This window comes from Nomascus leucogenys, chromosome 1a, assembly GCF_006542625.1.
Source record: "Nomascus leucogenys isolate Asia chromosome 1a, Asia_NLE_v1, whole genome shotgun sequence".
NCBI lineage: Eukaryota > Metazoa > Chordata > Mammalia > Primates > Hylobatidae > Nomascus > Nomascus leucogenys.
The window spans coordinates 94,220,973-94,245,695 of NC_044381.1; the positions used below are offsets into that span (position 1 = coordinate 94,220,973).

The following is a 24,723-nucleotide window of genomic DNA, read 5'->3' on the forward strand; positions in this document are numbered from 1 at the left end:
TCCTCCCAAGCTCAAGCAATTCTCCCACCTCAGCCTCCTGAGTAGCTACAGGTGTACGCCCCCACACCCAGATAATTTTTTTATTTTTAGTAGAGATAAGATCTCCCTAAGTTGCCCAGGCTGGCCTCAAACACCCCAGCTCAAGCAATCCTCTCACCTCAGCCTCCAAAACTGCTGGGATTACAGGTGTGAGCCACTGTGCCCGGCCAATATTTGAGGCATTTAAAATGCTTAACATAACATATTCTTTTGTTAATTATATTATTCTTACTTGCACTTTGCTCCAGCCTTTTCACCAACCTTCAAAAAGTTTTCATAATTGATCATCGCTTCCTCTCCAATCATAGGTGGTGTCTGGTGTTTGTCCAGCAAAAACCATAAGTTCTTAAGAGAATTGTGGAAGTGAAGATGTTGTAAGTTAAAAACAACAAGATTTTAAAATGTAGTTAAATGCGTGCTTTCCACTAAAATGATAGTTTGCTGGCAGAGTCAATATTAAGATGAATCTCATGCCCTATTATCCTTTTGATTACTAACAATAAAAATAACATTTATTGAGTGCCTACTAAGCTTTTGATATACACTGCCTCTTTAATCCACATGTCTCTATGATATAGTTAGCTATCCCTACTTTAGAGATGATAATCGAAGCACAGAGATGTTAAGTCTATTGCCTAAAGTCATATAGCAGGGCTGGGATTTGAACCTCTGTAGTCTGACCCTATAGCAGTGGTTCTCAACCTTGGCTGCACATTAGAATTACCTAGGGCCTTAAACAAAAATAACAAACAACACTATGTTTGGGGTATATGACCCATGCAAACTGAGCGGCTGCTTCTGGTGGAACTGCTGCTTCAGAGCCTATGTAGTAACACTCTGTAGTACGGACTCCATTAGGCACCAAGAAATCCTGCATGATTTAAGTAGTACAAATGAGAAATGGTTAACATCTAAAGCAACTTTTTGCTTTGTTCTTACCTGTAATTCTTCATTATCTAACAGTTCTCTGCTTTTTCTTTGTAGAAAGACAGCTCTTGATTCCTCTCTTAATTTCTGTAGTAAGACTTCATCTTCAGCAGGCAGCTGAAAATACAATGTAAATTTCTACATGTAAATTTTAGACTACTGGATCCTATAAAATGTATGTGGCCTCATAAAATAACTGTATGCCACCACCTCAAATTATTTCTTGTATCTCACCTTAATTGCACTTAACATTTGTTTAACAAAAACTGATCCACAGAGAATCAGTGATCAGCAAGGCTGGATCTCTGCCCTGAAAAAACTATTCTAAAAGCTAGTCTAGTCCAAGTTTCATTTTATTTTCTTAAAGCACTGTGTTTCTATTGTCACCTTAGAATGATACAAAATTGGCTGGGCGTGCTGGCTTCCTTAGAATGATATAGAATTGGCTGGGGGCAGTGGCTCACACCTGTAATCCCAGCACTTTGGGAGGCCGAGGCAGGCGGATCACGAAGTCAAGAGATCGACCATCCTGGCCAACACTGTGAAACCCTGTCTCTACTAAAAATACAAAAATTAGCTCGGCATGGTGGCATGTGCCTGTAGTCCCAGCTACTCAGGAAGCTGAGGCAGGAGAATCGCTTAAACCCAGGAGGCGGAGGTTGCAGTGAGCTGAGATCACGCCACTGCACTCCAGCCTGGCGACAGAGCGAGACTCCATCTAAAAAAAAAAAAAAAAAAAAAAAAAGAATGATATAGAATTAAATGAGGATTAACTGGAGATTGACAGTTTCAAAATCACCTTTGCAAAATTATAACAGTGACAAAATGATGACAGTGAAAGAGATCTGACCTAACCAACTCCATCTTGTTTTTAACCTCCAATCTGCCCTTGGTCATTCCTGGGCATGGGCCAAGATATTAACAAATCTGGGAGAAATTTAGTTTATGATTTAAATGATAATAGCTCATCCCAAAACTAAACTGCCTTAGTGAAACTAATGAAAGGACACCAGGTCAGGAGGATGAGAAGGACCAGAATTCTGCTAAGATGCAGGCCAGTTAAATGATTAGCAGTTATTATTCCGGAGGTCACAAAAATCTGCAACATCCTCAATTACTCCTGTAAATAACATCACTATTGTAGTACACAGGACTGGCTTTTTGAGATGTCTTTTCAGGCTTTTGCACTTCTGACTACCCAATGGCCCCTCTCAGACCAGCCACTCCTCTGTGGCCCCAACCCAAAAGCAGACTCAGCACGCAAGGACCAGGACTGTTTTTCTATATCCCTGTGAGTCCATCCCCAACCAATCAGCAGCACCCATTCCCTAGCCCCCTGCCTACCAAACTATCCTGGAAAAACCCTAGCCTCCAACTTTTCAAGAAGGCTGATTTGAGTAATAATAAAACTCCCATCTCCCATTTAGTTGGCTCCATGTATATTAAATTATTTCTCTCTTGCAATTCCCATCTTGATAAATTGGCTCTATCTGGGTAGCAGGCAAGAAGAACCTGTTGGGTGGTTCTTACCTGTAATTCTTCCTGTCCAGCAAAAACCATTTATTCTTCTTGTCCAGTTTTAGGAAAGCATGCCTGTTGAGATTGGATCACCTTTCTTCTTGGAGATGGTCAAGGCAGTGCCTATTATGTTGGCCTCCCAGGCAAGAGGGTTTGCCAACTGGGGTGATTTCCATGAGCAGAGCTTTAGAATGACTCATTCCAACCTGACTTAGAACAATTTGCTTTATTTCTTCTTTTTTAAATTAATAATAGAGGCAGGGTCTTGCTATGTTGCTCAGGTTGGTCTTGAACTCCTGGGCTCCAGCAATCCTCCCACCTTTGCCTCCCAAAGTGCTAAGATAACCAGGCAGATTTTTTTTTTTTTTTTTTTTTTTTTTTTTTTTTTTTTTTTTTTTTTTTTTTTTTTTGAGCAGTCCCTCCCCAGGCTGATCAGGGCGATCCCCCCCCCCCCCCCCCCCCCCCCCCCTCCAGACTACACAGGCCCCCACCCCCGGCTAATTTTTTATTTTTAAAGAGGTTCCGTTCTCGTTCCTACTCTATCCCCCCTCGGCCCCATCTATTACAACTACCGCCCCCTTACCTCGGTAAACGTTACGTCAAAACTTGGCGTTATGGTTTTCATCTTTCATTTCCAGGAACTAAGATGCCGTCCCTCCCATCGGAAGGAACAGAGTTAAAGGAGTATAAACCAAAAATAAAATTCTAAGGCCCCTCAACCATCTGAATGGAGTTCCTCCTCAGTCAGCACCCTTAAAATTTAACCTGAGAGACTGTCTCGTTATACCTCTCTGGCATTAACATCAACACAGACTTTAATAAGAAACATTTTACAACCTATTCTCTCTGAAGCCTGCTAGCTAAAAGCTTCATCTGCATGATAAAACCTTGGTCACTACAGCCTCTTATCTTAACCCAGACATTCCTTTCTGTTTGATCCCAGGTCTTTAGACAAACTCAGCCAAGTGTCAACCAGAAAACGTCTGAGTTTACCTGTAGCCTGGAAGCCCCACTTCAAATTGTCCCACCTTTCTGGACCAAACCAATGTATTTCTCAAATGTATCTGATTGATGTCTCATGCCTCCCTACAATGTATGAAACCAAGCTGCACCCAAACCACCTTTGGCACATGTTCTCAGGATCTCTTGAAGGCTGTGTCACAGGCCATGGCTCATGACTCATATTTGGCTCAGAATAAATCTCTTCAAATATTTGACAGAGTTCGACTCTTCGTCAACAGAAGAAACATTAGGAGGAGGGGATGGGGCTGGAGTTGGGGCTGACTGACATTATGTTCTAGTGGCTAGTTAACCAGCTAATCAGCCAAGGAGAGAATTGGTGACTCAAGATAATAGGTGTTTTCTCTGAAGCAGTGGGACCATGGAGAGGAAGAAGAAAGAAGGGAAAGGACTTTTTTACAAATCCATAGCTGCAGACAGGAAACCATCTAAGATCTAGAGGTGGCCAAAGAGAGAAGTGACACAAAGAAAGGGAAAAAAGGAGATTCCCTCAGGAACCAGAAAAAGAAGGCAAAGGTTTGGTCCTGGAAGTACAAGAAAGTTCGGTCCTGGGCTCAGGAACGGGGTCACACCATTCCTATCCAAGAGCTGTTACGAATGAGACAGAGTAGGAATGGGGGCTTGGGTCAGCTCACTCCCACTACGGCACTCTTTCATGCATCCCCACTGATCACAAAACCCACACCACTACCTCACTGACACCATAATGTCCCAACCATGCCTTTTACTCAAAAGAATTCCAGTTAACTAGCCTTAGGAGATAACCAAAGTAGTGAAGTGAGTGTCCTATCTGGGGAAGGAATGCTGAACAACTGATTTACAGCCTTGTTGCCTCTAGCCAGACCAGGTGGCCTGCTGCTCAAGATAACCATAGCAACCCAGATAATGCTGACCTTCATACCCTACCTGATCTGCTTTGCCCAGCCCAGCCTGCATACTCCACCCTAATATCAATTCCTGATTTTTTTAAAAAAAGCCCTACCAGCTCTTTTCAGAGTCAAGTGCTCTCTCTCCCTTTTGCATTGAGAACCCAAGAACCTATGTTTGATAACAGTAAGATATTATTTAAGAATCCAGGTTAAATGAGATAAAGAATACAAAGGGCTCTGCAGTGCTTAGACACTCAATAAATGTCAATTCCCTTCTCTCTCCCCTCGGCTATCAAAAATATTCAGTTATTTAGCTGCCTCTGTTTAATGAAAGTGTGAAATGCAAAAAGCAGTAAAGGTATGTATGATGTAATCCCATTTAAAAAAATACACAGATACCCACAGAAATATGTAGAAGGATTCATATAAAATGTTCTGTTTACATTGTTGAGTGATGTTGTCATGGGAAGAGATCAACTTGTTTAGCCATATTTTTTCCTTTTCTACAATAAATATAGGCTAGGATTACAGGCATTTGATTCTTAAAAGGTTGAGAAGTATATAGTACTATAGGAAGGTTTCCAATAAAAAATGTCCAGTTGAAAAAAATTTGCACTTGAAGAAATATTTCAGTATCTGGATAACTCACTTATATAAATACCTTAATCTGTAAGAACACCAGCTAAATCAATGTTTACTATACTTGCAAATAACGTTATAATTAATAGAGTTAGAAGGTAATAGGTTCGAGGGACATCCAGCTAAGATTCCAGTTAACTTGTATAGTGCTTACATTTTCCATAATACTAAATAGGTATTTTTTGGTAGACTTCACTTTCAGGTATAAATACCTTTTTATTTTTTTTTTTAAATAGACAAAATAGACCTCAAGAAAAAAAAAATAGACCTTAAAAAAAAAAGATGGGGTGGGCCAGCATGGTGGCTCACGCCTGTAATCCCAGCACTTTGGGAGGCTGAGGTGGATAGATAGATCACCTGAGATCAGGAGTTCGAGACCAGCCTGGCCAACATGGTGAAACCTGGTCTCTACTAAAAATACAAAAACTAGCTGGGTGTGGTGGTGCACACCTATAATCCCAGTTACTTAGGAGGGCTGAGGCAGGAGAATCGCTTGAACCTGGGAGGCAGAGGTTGCAGTGAGCTGAGATCATGCCATTGCACTCCAGCATGGGCAACAGAGTGAGACTCCATCTCAAAAAAAAAAAAAAAAAAAAAAAAAGATGGAGTGTGGGGTGGTCTCACTATGTTGCCCAGGCTGGTCTCAAACTCCTGGGCTTAAGAGATTCTCCCTTCCTAGGCCGGGTGTGGTGGCTCACGCTTGTAATCCTAGCACTTTGGGAGGCCGAGGCGGGCGGATCACGAGGTCAGGAGATCGAGATCGAGACCATGGTGAAACCCCGTCTCTACTAAAAAATACAAAAAAATTAGCCAGGCGTGGTGGCAGGCGCCTGTAGTCCCAGCTACTCAGAGAGGCTGAGGCAGGAGAATGGCGTGAACCCGGGAGGCGGAGCTTGGAGTCAGCCGAGATTGCGCCACTGCACTCCAGCCTGGGGCGACAGACTGAGACTCCGTCTCAAAAAAAAAAAAAAAAAAAAAAAAGAGATTCTCCCTTCCTCTTCCTCACCCTCTCAGAGTAGCTGGGACTATAGGCGAATGCCCTACTATTGCCAGGTTGTAAACAGCTTTCTTTTTCTTTTTTTTTTTTTTTTGAGACAGGCTCTTGCTCTGCCACCCAGGCTGGAATGCAGTGGCATGATCACAGCTCACTGCAGCCTCAAGCTCCTGAGCTCAAGCGATCCTTCCACCTCAGCCTCCTGAGTAGCAGGGACTACAGGTGCATACCACCATGCCCGGCTAAGTTTTTTTGGAGAGACGAGATCTCACCAAGTTGCCCAGACTGGTTCTCAAACTCCTGGCCTCAAGTGATCCTCCTGATTTGATGGCCTCCCAAAGTGATAGGATTATAGGTGTGAGTCACCGCGCCTGGCCAACATTTTTTTTTTTTTGAGACAGGGTCTTTGCTCTATCACCCAGGCTGGAGTGCAGTGACCCTACCATGAATAGCTTTTCTTAAGGTCTATTTTGTGTATACATCCCTTCACAGCCATTTTCAGAGTTTTGGCACAAGGAAACAAATAGTCAAGTGAAATTCCTTTTTTGTTTGTTTGTTTGAGACAGTCTTGCTCTGTCACCCAGGCTGGAGTGCAGTGGCACGATCTGGGCTCACTACAACCTCCATCTCCTGGGTTCAAGTGATTCTTCTCCCTCAGCCTCCTGAGTAGCTGGGATTACAGCCACGCGCCACCATGCCTGGCTAATTTTTGTATTTTGAGTAGAGACAGGGTTTCACCATGTTGGTCAGGCTGGTCTTGAACTCCTGACCTCATGATCCATCCACCTTGGCCTCCCAAAGTGTTGGGATTACAGGCATGAGCCACCATGCCTGGCCTCAAGTGAAATTCTTTAAGTTTTCCATAATTTATTTTTCGGTTTAGCCTTGAGCAAAATTTTAAAACTTTGTAACAACGTGTTGTATACCTGATAACATAATCCAATAGAATACTTACTACTAATATCTATAATAAAAATTAGAAAGAAAAAGCCCACAGTTTAACAACTTTGTGTTTACATACCCACTTAAATCTAAACTTGGGATTTTATTGGGCTCAAAATGTTTTATAATAGCGATAAGATTACAATAAAATAATAAATATATAAAATTTAAAATATAATTCTCTATTTTTAAAACATAAAATTCTGGTCCTATTTTTAAAATTACTTTTTTCTGGGGGTGGGGGACAGGGTCTAACTCTGTTGCCCAGGCTGGAGTGCAGTGACACAATCACAGCTCACTGCTGCCTCAACCTCCTGGGTTCAAGTAATCCTCCTGCTTCAGCCTCCTGAGAAGCTAGGACTACGGGCATGCATCACCATGTCCAGCTATTTAAAAAAAAAATTTTTTTAGAGATGGGATCTTACTATATTGCCCTGGCTGGTCTCAAATTCCTGGACTCAAGTGATCCTCCCGCCTCAGCCTCCCAAAGTGTTGGGATTACAGGTATGAGCCACCTTGCCTTGCCAAAAATTATATTTCATTTTTAAACTCTGCAGGACATTTGATTAGACACTACTTACCCTATAATAAAACCGGGGAATGGTCTTATAGAATTCATTTGTGTTTTTTCTACCTCCTTTCCATTCGGAGTAATATTTTGTAAATAAATCCATTTCTTCATCTTTTAATTCTTGTTCACTTTTTTTTTCTGGTAACAAAACAGATTAAGGGGAGCACTTTTAAAATCAAGCAGTACATTTACTCAGGTCATCCTATATATTATATTAATAGTTTAATTAAAATAGTTACAGTGCCAAAAAGGCCTTCACAATTGTGCTCAGACACTGAGCATATTAACTTTTTTGAAATACCAAGAATCACTATCTTCTACTGAAGCAGCCTCCTTTACATCTTCAACCATTTCTCAGCATGCTCCCTCTACTTCTGTTTATTGCTAAACCTAGTCTCTTCCTCAAATCATTACTTCTCCTACAGAACTCCGTAGAGTGTGCCTAATTCATTCAATGAAACGAATTTACTGAGCACCTACTATGTACAGAGAACGCTGTAGTAGACACGGAATGACGGGTGAGCAAGACAGCCCCAGCCCCTGACCTCATGGAGTTTCAGCCTCATAATCACTGTTTCTCTACCTAACGTAGAGAAAACAAACAAAAAAACCCATCCTCTGTCTGAAGCTCAAAATTCAGGGCTCTATTACCCTGCAAGTCACCTGCTATTGGCACGTGGCTGTCTCATTCAGCCAATTCCTCCCCACTTATTTGTGGACTATAGTGACTGGTACACAGTATTCTTCACAAGGTCCTGCAATCATTTAGAATGAATAAACATTTATGTGGGTGACCATGGGTCCTGCAACTCTAAAGACTTTCACCTCTAGTTCATTCTGCCATTTGGTTCTACGGCAAGATCACAGATTTTACTTGATCTTTTTCTGAAATCTTAAGCTCAAATATACTCTCAGATCATCCTTTCTGGTAATTCAAAACCTCACTGCCATAACATTTCCACTTCAGCCTCGCTGAGCTCTTGAATTCTGTGATCTATTTTCTGAAAAGTTATTTTACTCTTTCTGGTCTCATTTCCTTCCCAACAAGCCTGTAATTGTTTCCTTGAATTCCTTTTATGACTGCATTTCTGCTGCATCTGTTAATTTTTTTTTTTTTTGGAGGCGGAGCTTCGCTCTTGTTGCCCAGGCTGGAGCGCAATGGCACGATCTCGGCTCACGGCAACCTCCGCCTCCCAGGTTCAAGTGATTCTCCTGCCTCAGCCTCCTGAGTGGCTGGGATTACAGGCATGTGTCACCACGCCTGGCTAATTTTGTATTTTTAGTAGAGATGGGGCTTCTCCATGTTGGTCAGGCTGGTCTTGAACTCCTGACCTCAGGTGATCCGCCCACCTCAGCCTCCCAAAGTGTTGGGATTACAGGCATGAGCCACCATGCCTGGCCTATTATGTTAATTTTTAACCTTAGACCAAACCTATAAGTTAATTTCTTTACTATGGCTCAGTGCTGTTGTAGAAAACTGCAAAATTTTTCAAGTAAAGTCAAGACTGACAACTGACCACTGAAGTTAACAATATAGTGGTCACTGATGATTCTTGACAAGCAGGAATCCGAGATGAGTACAGATTTAACCAACAACTGTTTTAACAAATATTGCTATAAGGGGAACAGAAAAATGAGGAATGGCTAGAGGTGGAAATTAAGTCAAGAGAGTTTAAGATGGGAGAAATACCAGCATGTTTATATGCTGATGGGAATGATTAAAGAAAAACTGATGATGCAGGAGAAGGGACAACTGCAAGAGTACATCCTTCAGGAGGCAAAAATGGAATCTACTACAAAGGATAGGATCTAGTACACTGATGAAGGAACCAGACTTAAGCAGGTGCTGTACAACCTATATAATTTACTTATTATTTTATTATTTCTCTCCACACTAAAGTGTAAGTTCTACAAAGACAGGGATTTTTGTGTGTTCTGCTATAAGCTACAATGGTACTTGGCACAAAACAGGTATGCAATAAATATCTGCTAAAAGAATGCAGTGGGTTCAAGAGTTCAGGGGTCAAGAAAGCACACAAAGTACAAGTACAGGTACCTTCTTTTTTTTTTTTTTTTTGAGATTGAGTCTCACTCTGTCACCCAGGCTGGAGGGCAGTGGCGCGATCTTGGCTCACTGCAACCTTCACCTCCTGAGTTCAGGTGATTCTCCTGCCTCAGCCTCCTGAGTAGCTGGGATTACAGACACTTGCCACAATGCCTGGCTAAATTTTGTATTTTCAGTAGAGAGAGTGTTTCACCATGTTGGCCAGGCTGGTCTCAATCTCCTGACCTCAGGTGATCCACCCACTTCAGCCTCCCAAAGTGCTGGGATTACAGGCATGAGCCACTGCACCCAGCCAAGGACAGGTAACTTCTTTGAGAAGTTTTCCTATGAAGAGTGCAGAGAAATGCAGCAGAAGCTAGAGAGGGATGTGGGATCAAATGATTTTTTTTTTTTTTTTTTGAGTTGTAGTCTCGTTCTGTCGCCCAGGCTGGAGTGCAGTGGCGTAATCTCAGCTCACCGCAACCTCCGCCTCCTGGGTTCAAGCGATTCTCCTGCTTCAGCCTCCCAAGTAGCTGGGATTACAGGTGCGCACCACTGCGCCCAGCTACTTTTTGTATTTTTAGTAGAGACGGGGTTTCACCATGTTGGCCAGGCTGGTCTTGAACTCCTGACCTCAAGTGATCTGCCTACCTCGGCCTCCCAAAGTGTTGGGATTACAGGTATGAGTCACAGCGCTCAGCCCAAATGACTTTTTTTTTAAGACAGGGTCTGGCTCTTGTCACCCAGGCTGCAGTATAGTGTCATGATCATAGCTCACTGCAGCCCCAAACTCCTAGACTGAAACAACCCTCCCTGCATCAGCCTCTCGAGTAGCTAGGACTACAGTGGTGCACAACCACCCGGGCTAATTTTTTACTTTCTATTTTTGTAGAAACGGTGTTTCATTATGTTGCCCAGGCTGGTCTCAAACTCTGGCCTCAAGCGATCTTCCCATCTTGGCCTCCCAAAGTTGCTGGGGTTACATGAATGAGCCACTGGGCCTCCCGACACCACTCCCCGCAACCACCCACCTTTTAAAAAGATGGGTGATATTAACAGCACATTTGTGCTGGTGAAAATGATCCAGTAGAAGGAAAATCTGATGATGTATGAAAGAAAGGATGAGGCTGGAAGGAAGTCAGTGAATACAGGGAAAAGAATGCAATCTAGTAGTGGAGTGGAGGGACTCTTAAATAGGAGCATGGACAGTTCATCTTTTTTTTTTTTTTTTTGAGACGGAGTCTCGCTCTGTCGCCCAGGCTGGAGTGCAGTGGCGCAACCTCGGCTCACTGCAAGCTCCGCCTCCCGGATTCACGCCATTCTCCTGCCTCAGCCTCCTGAGTAGCTGGGACTACAGGCGCCCACCACCGCACCCGGCTAATTTTTTTTATTTTTAGTAGAGACGGGGTTTCACCGTGGTCTCAATCTCCTGACCTCATGATCCGCCCGCCTTGGCCTCCCAAAGTGCTGGGATTACAGGCTTGAGCCACCGCGCCCGGCATCAGTTCATCTTTTTAACAGTGAAGCCAGAGTGTATGAGCAACTAACCGTGGGGTTGTGGGGCTGAAAGAAATGTTAAGGGGGACAGGTGAGGTTCTCCTCTGACTGCTTCTCCTTTTTTTTTTTTTTTTGAGACTGAGTCTCGCTCGGTCGCTCAGGCTGGAGTGCAGTGGCGCAATCTCGGGCTCACTGCAAGCTCCGCCTCTCGGGTTGAAGGTATTCTCCTGCCTCAACCTCTGGAGTAGCTGGGACTATAGGCGCCCGCCACCACGACTGGCTAATTTTTTTGTATTTTTAGTAGAGACGGGCTTTCACCGTGTTAGCCAGGATGGTCTCGATCTGCTGACCTCGTGATCCGCCCGCCTCGGCCTCCCAAAGTGCTGGGATTACAGGACTGAGCGACCGTGCCCGGCCGACTGCTTCTCCTTTCTTAATGAGATATATATTAAAATACAAGTTCATCAGCTTAAAGTTAGAAACAGGTAGGACAGACTGCAGGTGTAGGCGATGAGAAGAATAGAGTGTAAAAGAGTGTTGCCTGGGTGCGGTGGCTCACGTCTGTAATAGCAACACTTTGGGAGGTGGAGGTAGGAAGACTGTCTGAGGCCAGGAATTCGAGACCAGCCCAGGCAACTTAGCAAGACCTCATCTGTACTAAAAATAAAAAATTAGCCGGGTGTGGTGGCCTGTGCCTGTACTTCTAGCTGCTCAAGGAGCTGGGGTGGGAAGATCCTTTGAGCCCAGGAAATCGGAGTTGCAGCGAGACGTCACTGTGCCGCTGCACTCCAGCCTGGGCAACACAGGGAGATCCTGTATCGGAAAAAAAAAAAGTGTATTTAGGGAAACACAGATTGGCAGTTTGGGAGATGAAAATTGAATGTAGGAGAATGAACGTCCAGGAAAACACGGTAGACATGACCAAAACACCTTCTTTAGATTAGTGGACTTGTATTAAAAGTGAGATAACTCGGCAGGGCGCGGTGGCTCACGACTGTAATTCCAGCACTTTGGGAGGCCGAGGTGAGTGAATCACGAGGTCAGGAGTTTGAGACCAGCCTGGCCAATATGGTGAAACCCCGCCTGTACTAGAAATACAAAAATTAACCGGCCGTGGTTGCGCGCGCTTGTAGTTCCAGCTGCTCCAGAGGCTGAGGCAGAAGAACCGCTTGAATCCGGGAGGCAGAGGTTGCAGTGAGCCGAGATGCTGCCACTGCACTCCAGCCAGCCTGGGCGACAGAGCAAGAGACTCCGTCTCAAAAAAAAAAAAAAAAAGTGAGACAACTCACCAAGGTTCTGTTTTTCTCCAACTACTTTCAACAGCCCTTAGTGCGGGTGTGGAATAGGAAAGATAGATTTAACGAGGTTAGTTAATAAGCAATGTGAAGGAGAAAAATAAAAGGAAAAATGGATTATGAAATATAAAATGGATTAGGAGGGAAGCAAAAAGCGTGATGGTAAAAAGGCAGGAGGACAATCATAGGTCCTGGTGGGGTTGAGGCGTTGTTGGAGCCGGGGTTCTAAGTTATTCTTCACAAGTTTAGATTAAGACCATGGAAGTCACTGACTAAGGCTGTTTTTCGTTCCCCTAGATTCTGCCCCAGGAAAGTTTGGGTCAAACTTATCGGGATCCTTAAACCACATTCCACTCCGCCTCCTTTGTCGGGAGGTTTCACAGAAGCGGAAAGGGCGGCTCCCCCTTGCTCCTCCTCCCCACCTCCCCCCTACCTCTAGGAGTTTAGGGCCGGGCCATCCGAACGGGCGGCCCCTCCCAAAACTCACTGTTTGGACGGGTGTTGGGCGTCGCTAGGCGCCGACGAAGAACTTCTTTCCAGTCCATGGCCGACTCACGCGCAGCAGCTTCTGCATTTGCTGTTTCCTACCTGCTCCACCCCTACCAGCTCAGGCGTCAGCACCGCCAGGCCCCGTAAAGGTTAGGAAGGCCGTCCAACCACCATCTTGAACAAGGGCGGAAGTCTTGGTTAAAGAGGCAAAAACAATTACTGTCACTCCCGCGGAGAATACCGCTACCACGCTGACTGGGGGAAAAAGCTATGAAAGAGATGGAAAATGATTCTCCTTCAGAGGCGACCCAAGCTCACCAAGCCGGATTTTAAAGGCCACGATAAGCCCGCGTTTTCCTTTAGCGTGGACCTTTGGCGCGTGCGCACCACGTGACCCAGGAGTTCATTGGTTCCGGCTTGAGGGAAGCGCTTTCTTGCACAATTTCTTTTCATTGTTCATTGCGGATATCTGGAAGCCTTTCAGGTCCCCTGAATGTAGTAGACGCTTCAGCAGCCGTCTCTTACCCCTTTTGCCACTAAATGCTTCAAAATTGCCTTTTTTCCTCGCCGCCGGGCCAGGCGGAACGCCTAAGTCCGGGTCAGTCTAGTCCGTCGGCCGGGGCTGGCGCGGTGCATCGTGGGCACTGTAGTTTCCGCCGCGTTTATGGCCGCGTTAAGCCGGAGTGCCGCGTTGAATTGTTGAATGAAGTGAACTTCATTTGTCAGCGATCGGTACGCAGTCTAGGCAGCGCCCTTCCTGGTCCTCTCTTCCTTTCCTGAGTCGTTGGCGCAGCTGACTCGCCACCTTCTCCCTCCCCGTCCCCCCATCGGAGGAGTTTTGCGGTCTGTGGAGGGCTGTGCAGGGTGAGGGCCCCTAGACTTTGGCTTTCGCCGCTGTTGGTGGTAGGCTGGAGTTGGGGGCTCCTGGATACGGCTTTGGCTTTACACCCCCTTTCCAGCAAGCTTCCTGTGGGAATCCGTTCCTTTTCAGGACAGCTGTAATCCACGCGAGTAAAACTGGGCGTTCCTTCTTGTGCTTTTTCCTCAGGTTCTTGAACTGGAATGTAAGAGGCACCAGAGGATTCCTGCTCTGTCCCCTGGTTTGCGGCTTGCGATGTTGGACATCCCCGGATTGTTGTTTAATAGAGAAAACTCACCTGCCTTCTTGCTATTAAGTAGCCCCAAAAGCAGAACCTTGATTTGTCTGTAAGGAAGAAACACAAATCTTTTAAAAAGTTGCACTTTGACTCTCCACCGCCGACCCCCAATCCCTTTAATTTTGGTGTAGAAGAGGGTTTTTTTCAACATCTCTCTCACTCTCTGGTGCTGATCTCACTGCATAATGACTTTCTATTTGTTTGGTATTCGAAGCTTTCCTAAGCTTTGGAAGAGCCCATACCTTGGGCTAGGCCCAGGGCAGTCTTATGTCTCTCTCTTTCTGGCAGACAGCTGTGGCATCAGGAACCAACAGAAGTTGTTTTCTCTTAAAACAATGTCTCCACAGAATACCAAAGCAACGAATCTGATTGCCAAGGCCAGATATCTCAGGAAAGATGAAGGCAGTAATAAGCAAGTTTATTCTGTTCCTCATTTTTTTTCAGCTGGAGCAGCTAAGAAGAGATCACAAATAAATTCTCAAAGTGAAGATCATGCCTTGCCACCTGTGAGGAACACTATTCAACTCCCAACACAACCTTTGAATTCAGAGGAGTGGGATAAACTTAAGGCAGATTTAAAAGGAAATACCGGAAAGACCAGTTTCGAAAGTTGGATCATTTCACAGATGGTTCGCTATCATAGCTCTATAGATGTGGCTAAATCTCTGCTGGCATGGGTAGCAGCAAAAAATAATGGTATTGTAAGTTATGATTTACTGGTCAAGTATTTGTATCTCTGTGTCTTTCATATGCAGACATCTGAAGTTATTGATGTCTTTGAAATTATGAAAGCCAGATATAAGACTTTAGAACCTGGAGGTTACACTCTTCTCATCCGGGGATTGATCCATTCAGACAGATGGAGAGAAGCATTGTTGCTGTTAGAAGACGTCAAAAAAGTTATGACTCCTTCAAAAAAGAACTATAATGACTGTATCCGGGGAGCTCTCCTTCATCAAGATGTAAACACAGCTTGGAATTTGTATCAGGAATTGCTAGGTCATGATATTGTTCCTATGTTGGAAACTTTAAAAGCTTTCTTTGATTTTGGAAAAGACATAAAGGATGATAACTATTCAAATAAACTACTAGATATTCTTTCATATCTAAGAAATAATCAGCTGTATCCAGGGGAATCATTTGCACACAGTATAAAAACATGGTTTGAGAGGTAATTTTGATTTTTTTATATGTATGTTTTTATTATTTACTTTTTTTTTTTTTTTTGAGACAGGGTCTTGCTCTGTTGCCCAGACTGGAGTGCAGTGGTGTGTTCATAGCTCACTGTAACCTCAAACTCCTGGCCTCAAGTGATCCTCTCGCTTCAGTCTCCTGAGTAGCTAAAACCACAGGCATGTGCCACCATACCTGGCTAATTATTTTTAATTTAATAACTTTAAACCTCAAAGTAGCCATTCTTTTTTGTTGTTAGTTGCTGAGAATCATTCTATTCTGATTATACTTTTTTCCATCTCTTACTAAGATTTATTTTCTCTTTAAGACAAAATTTTCTCTCTTTAAAAAAAGTAACAGCATACATAATTAGTGCTAATCTTTACCCATCACATAAAAGTGAAATTATATAGCACTTTTAATTTTTGCATTTTTTTTCCTTTTGGAAGGATCATTAATTTTGTTTTCTTAGGCATCTAGTATGATGTGAGTACTTAATACTACTTATGGCCAGTGTTCATAGCAAGAAAAGAATATAGCATTCTACTAGAACTGTCTCTGGCCATATTAGTATTTTCACAAGTTCCTCTGAAATCTAGCGGCTGAGATAATGTGCTTGTATTTATTCTGTCTACTCTCTCCCTTTTTTTTTTTTTTGAGAAGGGGTTTTGCTCTTGTTGCCAGGCTAGCATGCAATGGCACGATCTCGGCTCATTGCAACCTCTGCCTCCTGGGTTTTCTCCTGCTTCACACTCCCAAGTAGCTGGGATTACAGGCATGCGCCACCATGCCTGGCTAATTTTCTGTTTTCTTTTTAGTAGAGACGGGGTTTCTCCATGTTGGTCAGGCTGCTCTTGAACTACCTCAGGTGATCCACCTGCCTCAGCCTCCCAAAGTGCTGGGATTACAGGTGTGAACCACCACGCCCGGCCTGTTCTGTATACTATCTATAGTTCATCAACTTGGATGATTAGAGTGGACAGGGGGATATTGATCAAGCCTGATACATAAGCATTACAATGGAAAGTCTTAACCCTTCCAGTTTGTTTTGGACCTTTCTATCATTTGGCTGCTGTCTCTCTAAAGCTTTCTCCTTTGGTTTGCTTTTGCTTTATTCATGTTACTGGCTACATACCTGTTTATTGCTTTAGTCTTTTAAGAAAATTTTTTTTTTTTTTTGGAGATGGAGTCTCACTCTGTCACCCAGGCTGGAGTGCAGTGGCGCGATCTCGGCTCACTGCAAGCTCCGCCTCCCGGGTTCACGCCATTCTCCTGCCTCAGCCTCTCCGAGTAGCTGGGACTACAGGCGCCCGCCACCACGCCCGGCTAATTTTTTATATTTTTAGTAGAGATGGGGTTTCATCATGGTCTCGATCTCCTGACCTCGTGATCCGCCCACCTCAGCCTCCCAAAGTGCTGGGATTACAAGTGTGAGCCACCGTGCCCGGCCTGTCTTTTTAAAAATTTTTACTTATTTTTTAAAATTAATATTCTTTTTTTAAGAGGTGGGGTCTCGCTGTGTTGACCAGGCTGGACTCAAACTCCTGGCCTCAAGTGATCAGGTGTGAGCCACCATGCTTAGTCATTATTTCTTCATTAATTTGCTTCCTAAAAATTTCTTCCTTCCCTCTGTTTTTCTCTTGCCTTTTTTTTCCTATATCATGTTTACAGAGCTTTGAAGTAGTAATTATGCTTAATTATCTTAAACTTACTGAATATCAAGGGAGGAGGAGCCCAGTTGTGAAAATCTTTGAATACCAAGGAGTTTGGATTTTATTCTGTTATCAAGAATGCTGGATTTGGCTGGGTGCTGTGGCTCATGCCTGTAATCTGAGCACTTTTAGAGACTGAGGTGGGAGGATAGCTTGAGGCCAGGAGTTCAAGACCAGCCTGGGCATGGCGAAACCCTGTCTCTACAAATAATACAAAAATTAGCCTGGTATGGCGGAGTGTGCCGGTAGTCCCAGCTACTTGGGAGGCTGAAGCAAGAGGATCACTTGAATCTGGGGTGTCAATCAAGGCTGCAGGGAACTGTGATCATGCCATGCACTCCAACCTGGGCGACAGAGCAAGACCTTGTCTCAAAAGAAAAAAATAATGCTGGAATGGAGTTTTACAAAGGCAATTGCCAAGTGAGAAGAGTAGAAAGGAGAGGGATTAAGATTGAAAACAGGGAGATCTGCGTGAATACAATTTTATATTTAGGTGAGAGATGATGAGAATTAAGAACTGTGGAAGGAGAGAAGGCAGTAGAATCATAAGACCTGATGGTAATATGTGGAAGGGGAAGGAGGAAAGGATACATTGATTGAACAAATACATCAATACATAGTTTTTCAATGCTTCCAAATAGGCTAGGCATTGCGAGAGTTTTATAAATCTATTATGACTTTCTCAATTTAATTGGGAATACAATACCACACAGTGAAATAACAGTGGTGTGTAAGAGGTAAATTACTCTCAGCAGGAGCAATTTCTGGCAGCTTTATGGAGAAGGTAAGAGTTGAGTTTGGTTTACAGGTTATGCTACTAAGATCAGCTGCTTTCGGTAGACTTGAAGATGAGAGTTATTTGTTGGGAGGAGAACCGTAGGGAAGAAGGATATCCAGAGCAGAGTACCAGCAGCTTCTTAACCCCATCCAGGATAGCAGCCAGTTTTTAAATTAAACCATTCTACAGAAGTATCTTGAACTTTTTGGACTTCTTGCTTATGAGAGTTTCCAAATACCATGAATATCTTTCATTTCAGTAGGAATCTAACCTTCTCATGATTTGGTTTTGCAATCTTTTCACAGTGTTCCTGGAAAACAATGGAAAGGACAATTCACCACAGTCCAAAAAAGGTGAATACCAATGTTTATTTTTAACTTGTTTGATTTTGGTTTAGTAGGTTTTGTTGCTATTGATTGAAAAATATTTAAGAACACCTTAAGGATAGGATAATTACAAGTTTGTAATTAGAGTATCTGAGGAAAAAAACATACTTTGCATGCAGAGACTTAGCAGTGCCCAAAATGTTTTTCCTGTGAGTACTGTGAGCCTATATGAAGTCTTAGAGATGTTTTTCCCTAGAGGTTCCGGACCCAGTTGTGTTTTAGGATTTATTTATTTATTTATTTATTTATTTATTTTAATTCACCAATATGATATTCCACAGAATAGGAATTACTTTAAAAATGTCATCTGAGCTGGGTGCGGTGGCTGACGCCTGTAATCCCAGCACTTTGGGAGGCCGAGGCAGGCAGATCACCAGGTCAGGAGATTCGAGACCATCCTGGCCAACATGTTGAAACCAAGTCTCTACTAAAAATACAAGACCCTGTCTCAAAAAAAAAGTCATCCAAATGGCCAGTCTACTTTTTTGGGTTTTCTGGCACGCTAATTTGTGATATTATCAGGTTTACAAAAAATTAGATGTATGTGACTATCACAAAGGTTTTAATGTTCTTTTTTATTACCTTATAATTTCCTCATTGTTCACTTCACAAAATTTTTTTTCCAGAACATTATTTGGCATATTTAAATATTATTATTTAACAATTACAATTACAGTGGCCAGTGTTCAGCCTGTGGAAAAACCATAGAGTCTATTCAGCTGAGTCCAGAAGAATATGAATATCTTAAGGGAAAAATCATGAGGGATGTGATAGATGGAGGTGACCAGTACAAAAAGACAACACCTCAGGTGAGTCTAACAAGTTTTATTCCTTCTTGGATTGCTTGTCTAGAGCAGGGGTCAGCAATTTCTGTAAAATGCCAGATACTAAATATTTTAGGCTTTGTAGGCCATTGGTCCCTGTTGCAACTTTTCAGCTCTGCTGTTGTAGTTAAGACATCCATAGACAATACATAAATGAATAGACATGGCTGTGTTCCAGTAAACTTTATTAAGGAAAACAAGCAGTAGGCTGTATTTGGCCTGCTGACTACAATTGCCAACCTTTCAGAGAGATTGCTTTAGAATTTCATAGAATAATTGGGTTAGACCATCATCTGTTGAAGTCAATCCTATTATATTGGGTCATAATAAGTGCACTTAAACTAAAAAGATGCTTATTCTTTCTGTAAGTGCTTCCAGAAAACTATGTTCAAGTAGACTGCCATGAAAACATTGTGGTTTCTCACAACTTTTCTAGTCAAGAGAGTTTAGAGTAACTTAAGATTATTTACAGATTTTCTTAGTATCACATTAAGTGATTTGTGTATGTTGAACCATCCTTATGTCTCAGGGATAAATCCCACTTGGTGATGATGAATGATCTTTTTAATGTATTGTTGAATTTGGTATGCTAGTATTTTGTTGAGGATTTTTGCATCAATATTCATCAGAGATATTGGCCTGTAGTTTTTTTTTTTTTTTTTGCTATGTCTTTGTCTGGTTTTGGTATCAGGGTAACACTAGCCTCATGGAATGAGTTTGGAAGTCTTCTCTCCTCTGTTTTTTGGAATAGTTTGAATAGGATTGGTATTATTCTTTAAATGTTTGGTAGAATTGAGCAGTGAAGCCATCAGGTCCTGGGCTTTTCTTTGCTGGGAGACTTTTTATTATGGCTTCGATCTCCTTACTTGTTATTGGTCTCTTCAGGTTTTTTATTTCTTCCTGGTTCATTCTTAATAGATTGAATCTGTCCAGGAATTTGGCCATTTCCTGTAGAATTTCCAATTTATTGGCATATGGTGGCTCATAGTAGCCACTAATGATCCTTTGAATTTCTGCAGTATTTGTTGTAATGTCTTCTTTTTCATCTCTGATTTTGTTTATTTGGGTCTTCTCTCCTATTTTCTTAGTCTGGCTAAAGGTTTATCAATTTTAACTTTTCAAAAAACCAACTTTTTGTTTCATGATCTTTTGTATGGTTTTCTTAATTCCAATTTCGTTTATTTCTGCTCTGATCTTTATTATTTAGTCTCCGCATTTTGGGTTTGGTTTACTCTTGCTTTTGTAGTTCTTTAAGATGCATATTTGGCCAGGCGCGATGGCTCACGCCTGTAATCCCAACACTTTGGGAGACCGAGGCTGGTGGATCACCTGAGGTCAGGAGTTCGAGACCAGCCTGGCTAACATGGTGAAACCCCGTTTCTACTAAAAATACAAAAAAAAAAAAAAATTAGCTGGGCATGATGGCACGTGCCGGTAATCCCAGCTACTCGTGAGGTTGAGGCAGGAGAATCGCTTGAACCCAGGAGGCGGAGGTTGCAGTGAGCCGAGATCACGCCATTGCACTCCGGCTTGGGCAACAAGAGCGAAACTCCGTCTCAAAAAAAAAAAAGATGCATATTTAGGTTGTTTAAGTTTTTCTTCTGTTTTGATATAGGCACTTACAGCTGCTTTTGTTATATCCCACCGTGCCTAGATACATTTAATGTTATTATTGATAAGTAAGGGCTTAGTCCTGCCATTTTGTTTTCTGGTTGTTTTGTGGTCTTTTTTTTTCCTTCCTTTCTTCCCTTTAGTGAAGATGATTTTCTCTGGTGATATAATTTAGTTTCTTGTTTTTTATTTTTTGTGTATCTTTTTTTTTTTTTTTTGAGATGGAGTATTGCTCTGTCGCCCAGGCTAGAGTGCAGCAGTGTGATCTTGGCTCACTGCATCCTCCACCTCCTGGGTTCAAGAGATTCTCCTGCCTCAGCCTCTTGAGTAACTGGAATTACAGGTGCACACCACCATGCCCAGCAAATTTTTTTTTTTTTTGTATTTTTAGTACGGACAGGGTTTCACCATGTTGGTCAGGCTGGCCTCGTACTCCTGACCTCATGATCTGCCCGCCTCAGCCTCCCAAAGTGCTGGGATTATAGGCGTAAGCCACCGCGCCTGGGCTTGTTGTATGTTTTTTGATTGGAGGTTACCATGAGGCTCTCTAATACTTTCCTATAGCCTATTATTTTAAGCTGATAATAATTTAACACTGTATAAAGAAACAAGCAAAAAGAAAACTAAAAAAACTCTACACCTTTACTTCGTCTCCGTGCTTTTTAACTTTTTATTGTTTCTATTTATATCTTATTGTACTATCAATGTCTTGAAAAGTTATAGTAGTTATTATTTTTGATTGGTTCATTGTTTAGTCTTTCTTTTTTTTCTTTTTTTTTTTTTTTTTGAGACGGAGTCTCGCTCTGTTGCCTAGACTGGAGTGCAGTGGCACAATCTCAGCTCACTGCAACCTGTGCCCCCCAGGTTCAAACGATTCTTCTGCTTCAGCCTCCTGAGTAGGTGGGACTACAGGTGCCCGCCACCAAGCCTGGCTAATTTTTTTGCATTTTTTAGTTGAGACGGGGCTTCACCATGTTAGCCAGGATGGTCTTGATCTCCTGACCTCGTGATTTGCCCGCCTCAGCCTCCCAAACTGCTGGGATTACAGGCGTGAGGCACTGCCTCACTAAACTCATTGTTTAGTCTTTCTAAAGATAAGAGTAGTTTTAGTTTACACACCATAGTTACAGTGTTATAATATACTGTGTCTTTTTGTGTACTTACTATTAACAGTGAGTTATGTACCCTCAGATGATTTCTTATTGCTCATTAATGTCCTTTTCTTTTTTTTTAATTGAGATGGAGTCTCACTCTGTCGCCCAGGTTGGAATGGAGTGGCACGATCTCAGCTCACTGCAACCTCCGCCTCCTGGGTTCAAGCGATTCTTGAGTCTTACCTCCCAGGTAGCTGGGATTACAGGCACCGTCCACCAGACTCGGCTAATTTTTGTATTTTTAGTAGAGACAGGGTTTCACCATGTTGGCCAGGCTGGTTTCGAACTCCCAACCTCACTTTATCCACCTGCGTTGGCCTCCCAAAATGCTGGGATTACCGGTGTGAGCCACTGCACCTGGCCTACATTCTTTTGTTTCTGACATTTTTTTTTTTTAAATATAGAGATAGGGTCTTATTATGCTGCCCAGGCTGGTCTCAAACTCTTGGGCTCAAGTTATCTTCCCACCTTGGCCTCCCAAAGTGCTGGAATTATAGGTGTGAGTCACCAGAGTAACCGTCCTTTTTTTTTGAGGCAGAGTCTCCCTCTGTCGCCCAGGCTGGAGTGCCATGGCGCGATCTCAGCTTACTGCAACCTCCGCCTCCTGGGTTCAAGTGATTCTCCTGCCTCAGCCTCTGAATAGCTAGGATTATAAGCGTGCACCACCAGGCTTGGCTAGTTTTTGTATTTTTATTGTTTTTTTTTTTTTTTTTTTTTTTTTTTTGAGACAGAGTCTCGCTCTGTCGCCCAGGCTGGAGTGCAGTGGCGCGATCTCGGCTCACTGCAAGCTCCGCATCCCGGGTTCACGCCATTCTCCTGCCTCAGCCTCTCCGAGTAGCTGGGACTACAGGCGCCCGCCACCACGCCCGGCTAATTTTTTGTATTTTTAGTAGAGACGGGGTTTCACCGTGGTCTCGATCTCCTGACCTCGTGATCCGCCCGCCTCGGCCTCCCAAAGTGCTGGGATTACAAGCGTGAGCCACCGCGCCCGGCCTAGTTTTTGTATTTTTAATAGAGACGGGGTTTCACCATGTTGAGCAGGCTGGTCTTGAACTCCTGACCTCAGGTGATCCACCCACCTCGGCCTCCCAAAGTGCTGGAATTCCAGGCATGAGCCACCACAGCTGGCCATCCTTTTCTTTCTGATTGAAGTACTCCTTAGCATTTCTTGTAGGATAGGTCTGGTATTGATGAAATCTCTCAGCTTTTGTTTGTCTGGGAAAGTCTTTATTTCTCCTTCATGTTTGAAGGATATTTTCACTGCATATACTATTCTGGGGTAAAAGTGTTTTTCCTTCAGCACTTTAAATATGTCGTGCCATTCTTTCCTGGCCTGTAAGGTTTCCACTGAAAAGTCTGCTGCCAGATGTATTTTAGCTCCATTGTATGTTATTTTTTTTCTCTAGTTGCTTTTCGGTTCCTTTTTTTTTTTTTTTGAAACAGTCTTGCTCTGTCACCCAGGCTGGAGTGCAGTGGTGCTATTTCGGCTCACTGCAACCTCCACCTCCTGGGTTCAAGGGATTCTCCTTCTTCAGCCTTCCGAGTAGCTGGGATTATAGGCGCCCGCCACCACGCCCAGCTAATTTTTGTATTTTTAGTAGAGACAGGGTTTCACTGTGTTGGCCAGGCTGGTCTCGAACTCCTGACCTCAGGTGATTTGCCTGCCTCAGCCTCCCAAAGTGCTGGGATTATAGATAAGTGTGAGCCATCACACCTAGGCAATCCATTCTTTTTTTCTTTTTTTTTTTTTTTGAGAAGAAATCTCACTCTTGTACCCCAGGCTGGAGTGCAATGGTGCGATCTTGGCTCACTGCAACCTCCGCCTCCCAGGTTCAAGCGATTCTCCTGCCTCAGCCTCCCGAGTAGCTAGGATTACAGGCACCTGCTGCCACACCTGGCTAATTTTTGTATTTTTGGTAGCTACAGGGTTTCACCATGTTGGCCAGGCTGGTCTCGAACTCCTGACCTCAGGTGATCCACATGCCTCAGCCTCCCAGAGTACTGGGATTATAGGCATAAGCCACGGCGCCCAGCCCCAATCCTTTCTTTATCCGTTGAAAGTTGGATTATTCAAATGGGCGTGGTGGCTCACGTTTGTAATCCCAGCACTTTGGGAGGCTGAGGCAGGTGGATCAGCTGGGGTCAGGAGTTAAGACCAGCCTGGCCAACATGGTGAAACCCCGTCTCTACAAAATATATAAAAATTAGCCAGGCGTGGTGTGGGCCTCTGTAATTCCAGTTACGTGGGAGGCTGAGGCAGGAGAATCATTTGAACCCGGGAGGCGGAGGTTGTGGTGAGCCAAGGCCACCTGCTGCACTCCAGCACTACGGTAGTAGGCAACAAGAGCAAATCTCCGTCTCAAAAAAATAAAAAACAAGAAAAAAAGAAAGTTGGATTATTCGTCCAGGCATGGTGTAATCCCAGCACTTTGGGAGGCCGAGGTGGGTGTGAATCACTTGAGTTTAGGAGTTCAAGACCAGCCTGGCCAACATAGTGAAACCTGTCTCTACTAAAAATAAAAAAAAATTAGCTGGACATGGTGGTGCCTGTAATCCTACCTACTTGGGAGGCTGAAGCAGGGGAATCATTTGAACCCGTGAAGCAGAGGTTGGTGAGCCAAGATTGCGCCACAATACTCCAGCCTGGGTGACAGAGTGTGAGACTCCATCAAAAAAAAAAAAAAAAAAAAAGAAAAGGAAAGAAAGAAGGAAGGAAGGAAAAGGAAGGAAGGAAGGAAGGAAGCAAGGAAAGTAAGTTTGATCATTCAATGCTTTGAGGTAGTCTTTTTTTTTTTTTTTTGAGACGGAGTCTTGTTCCGTTGCCCAGGCTGGAGTGCAATGGCATGATCTTGGCTCACTGCAACCTCTGCCTCTGAGGTTCAAGCGATTATCCTGCCTCAGCCTCTTGAGTAGCTGGGATTACAGGTGCACATCACCACGCCCAGCTAATTTTTGTATTTTTAGTAGAGATGGGGTTTCACTATGTTGGCCAGGCTGGTCTCAAACTTCTGACCTCATGATCCGCCCACTTGGCCTCCCAAAGTGATGGGATTACAGGCGTGAGCTACCATGCCAAGCCCTAAC

General features: G+C 43.4%; 2 protein-coding genes across 8 annotated transcripts in view; one reads left to right on the top strand and one right to left on the bottom strand.

The window, feature by feature from the left end:
- Positions 1–13,492, bottom strand: part of PPP2R3C (protein phosphatase 2 regulatory subunit B''gamma) — a 38,475-nt gene extending 24,983 nt beyond the window's left edge. The window contains exons 1-4 of one of the 4 annotated variants that reach the window (XM_003263707.4): positions 12,843–13,492; positions 7,530–7,657; positions 979–1,083; positions 272–384 (exon numbers count right to left, since the gene is read on the bottom strand). In XM_003263707.4, the coding sequence (XP_003263755.1) occupies positions 272–384; positions 979–1,083; positions 7,530–7,657; positions 12,843–12,900 (404 nt within the window). In that variant the 5' untranslated portion in view covers positions 12,901–13,492. Of the gene's footprint in view, positions 1–271; positions 385–978; positions 1,084–7,529; positions 7,658–12,788 lie in introns of all 4 variants that reach the window. The other 3 variants (XM_030813405.1, XM_030813412.1, XM_012504386.2) reach the window with 3 other exon arrangements.
- Positions 13,244–24,723, top strand: part of PRORP (protein only RNase P catalytic subunit) — a 146,694-nt gene continuing 135,214 nt past the window's right edge. For 2 of the 4 annotated variants that reach the window (XM_030813380.1, XM_003263708.4), the window contains exons 1-4: positions 13,435–13,576; positions 13,893–15,172; positions 17,970–18,017; positions 18,727–18,859. In XM_030813380.1, the coding sequence (XP_030669240.1) occupies positions 14,187–15,172; positions 17,970–18,017; positions 18,727–18,859 (1,167 nt within the window). In that variant the 5' untranslated portion in view covers positions 13,435–13,576; positions 13,893–14,186. Of the gene's footprint in view, positions 15,173–17,969; positions 18,018–18,726; positions 18,860–24,723 lie in introns of all 4 variants that reach the window. The other 2 variants (XM_030813377.1, XM_012504383.2) reach the window with 2 other exon arrangements.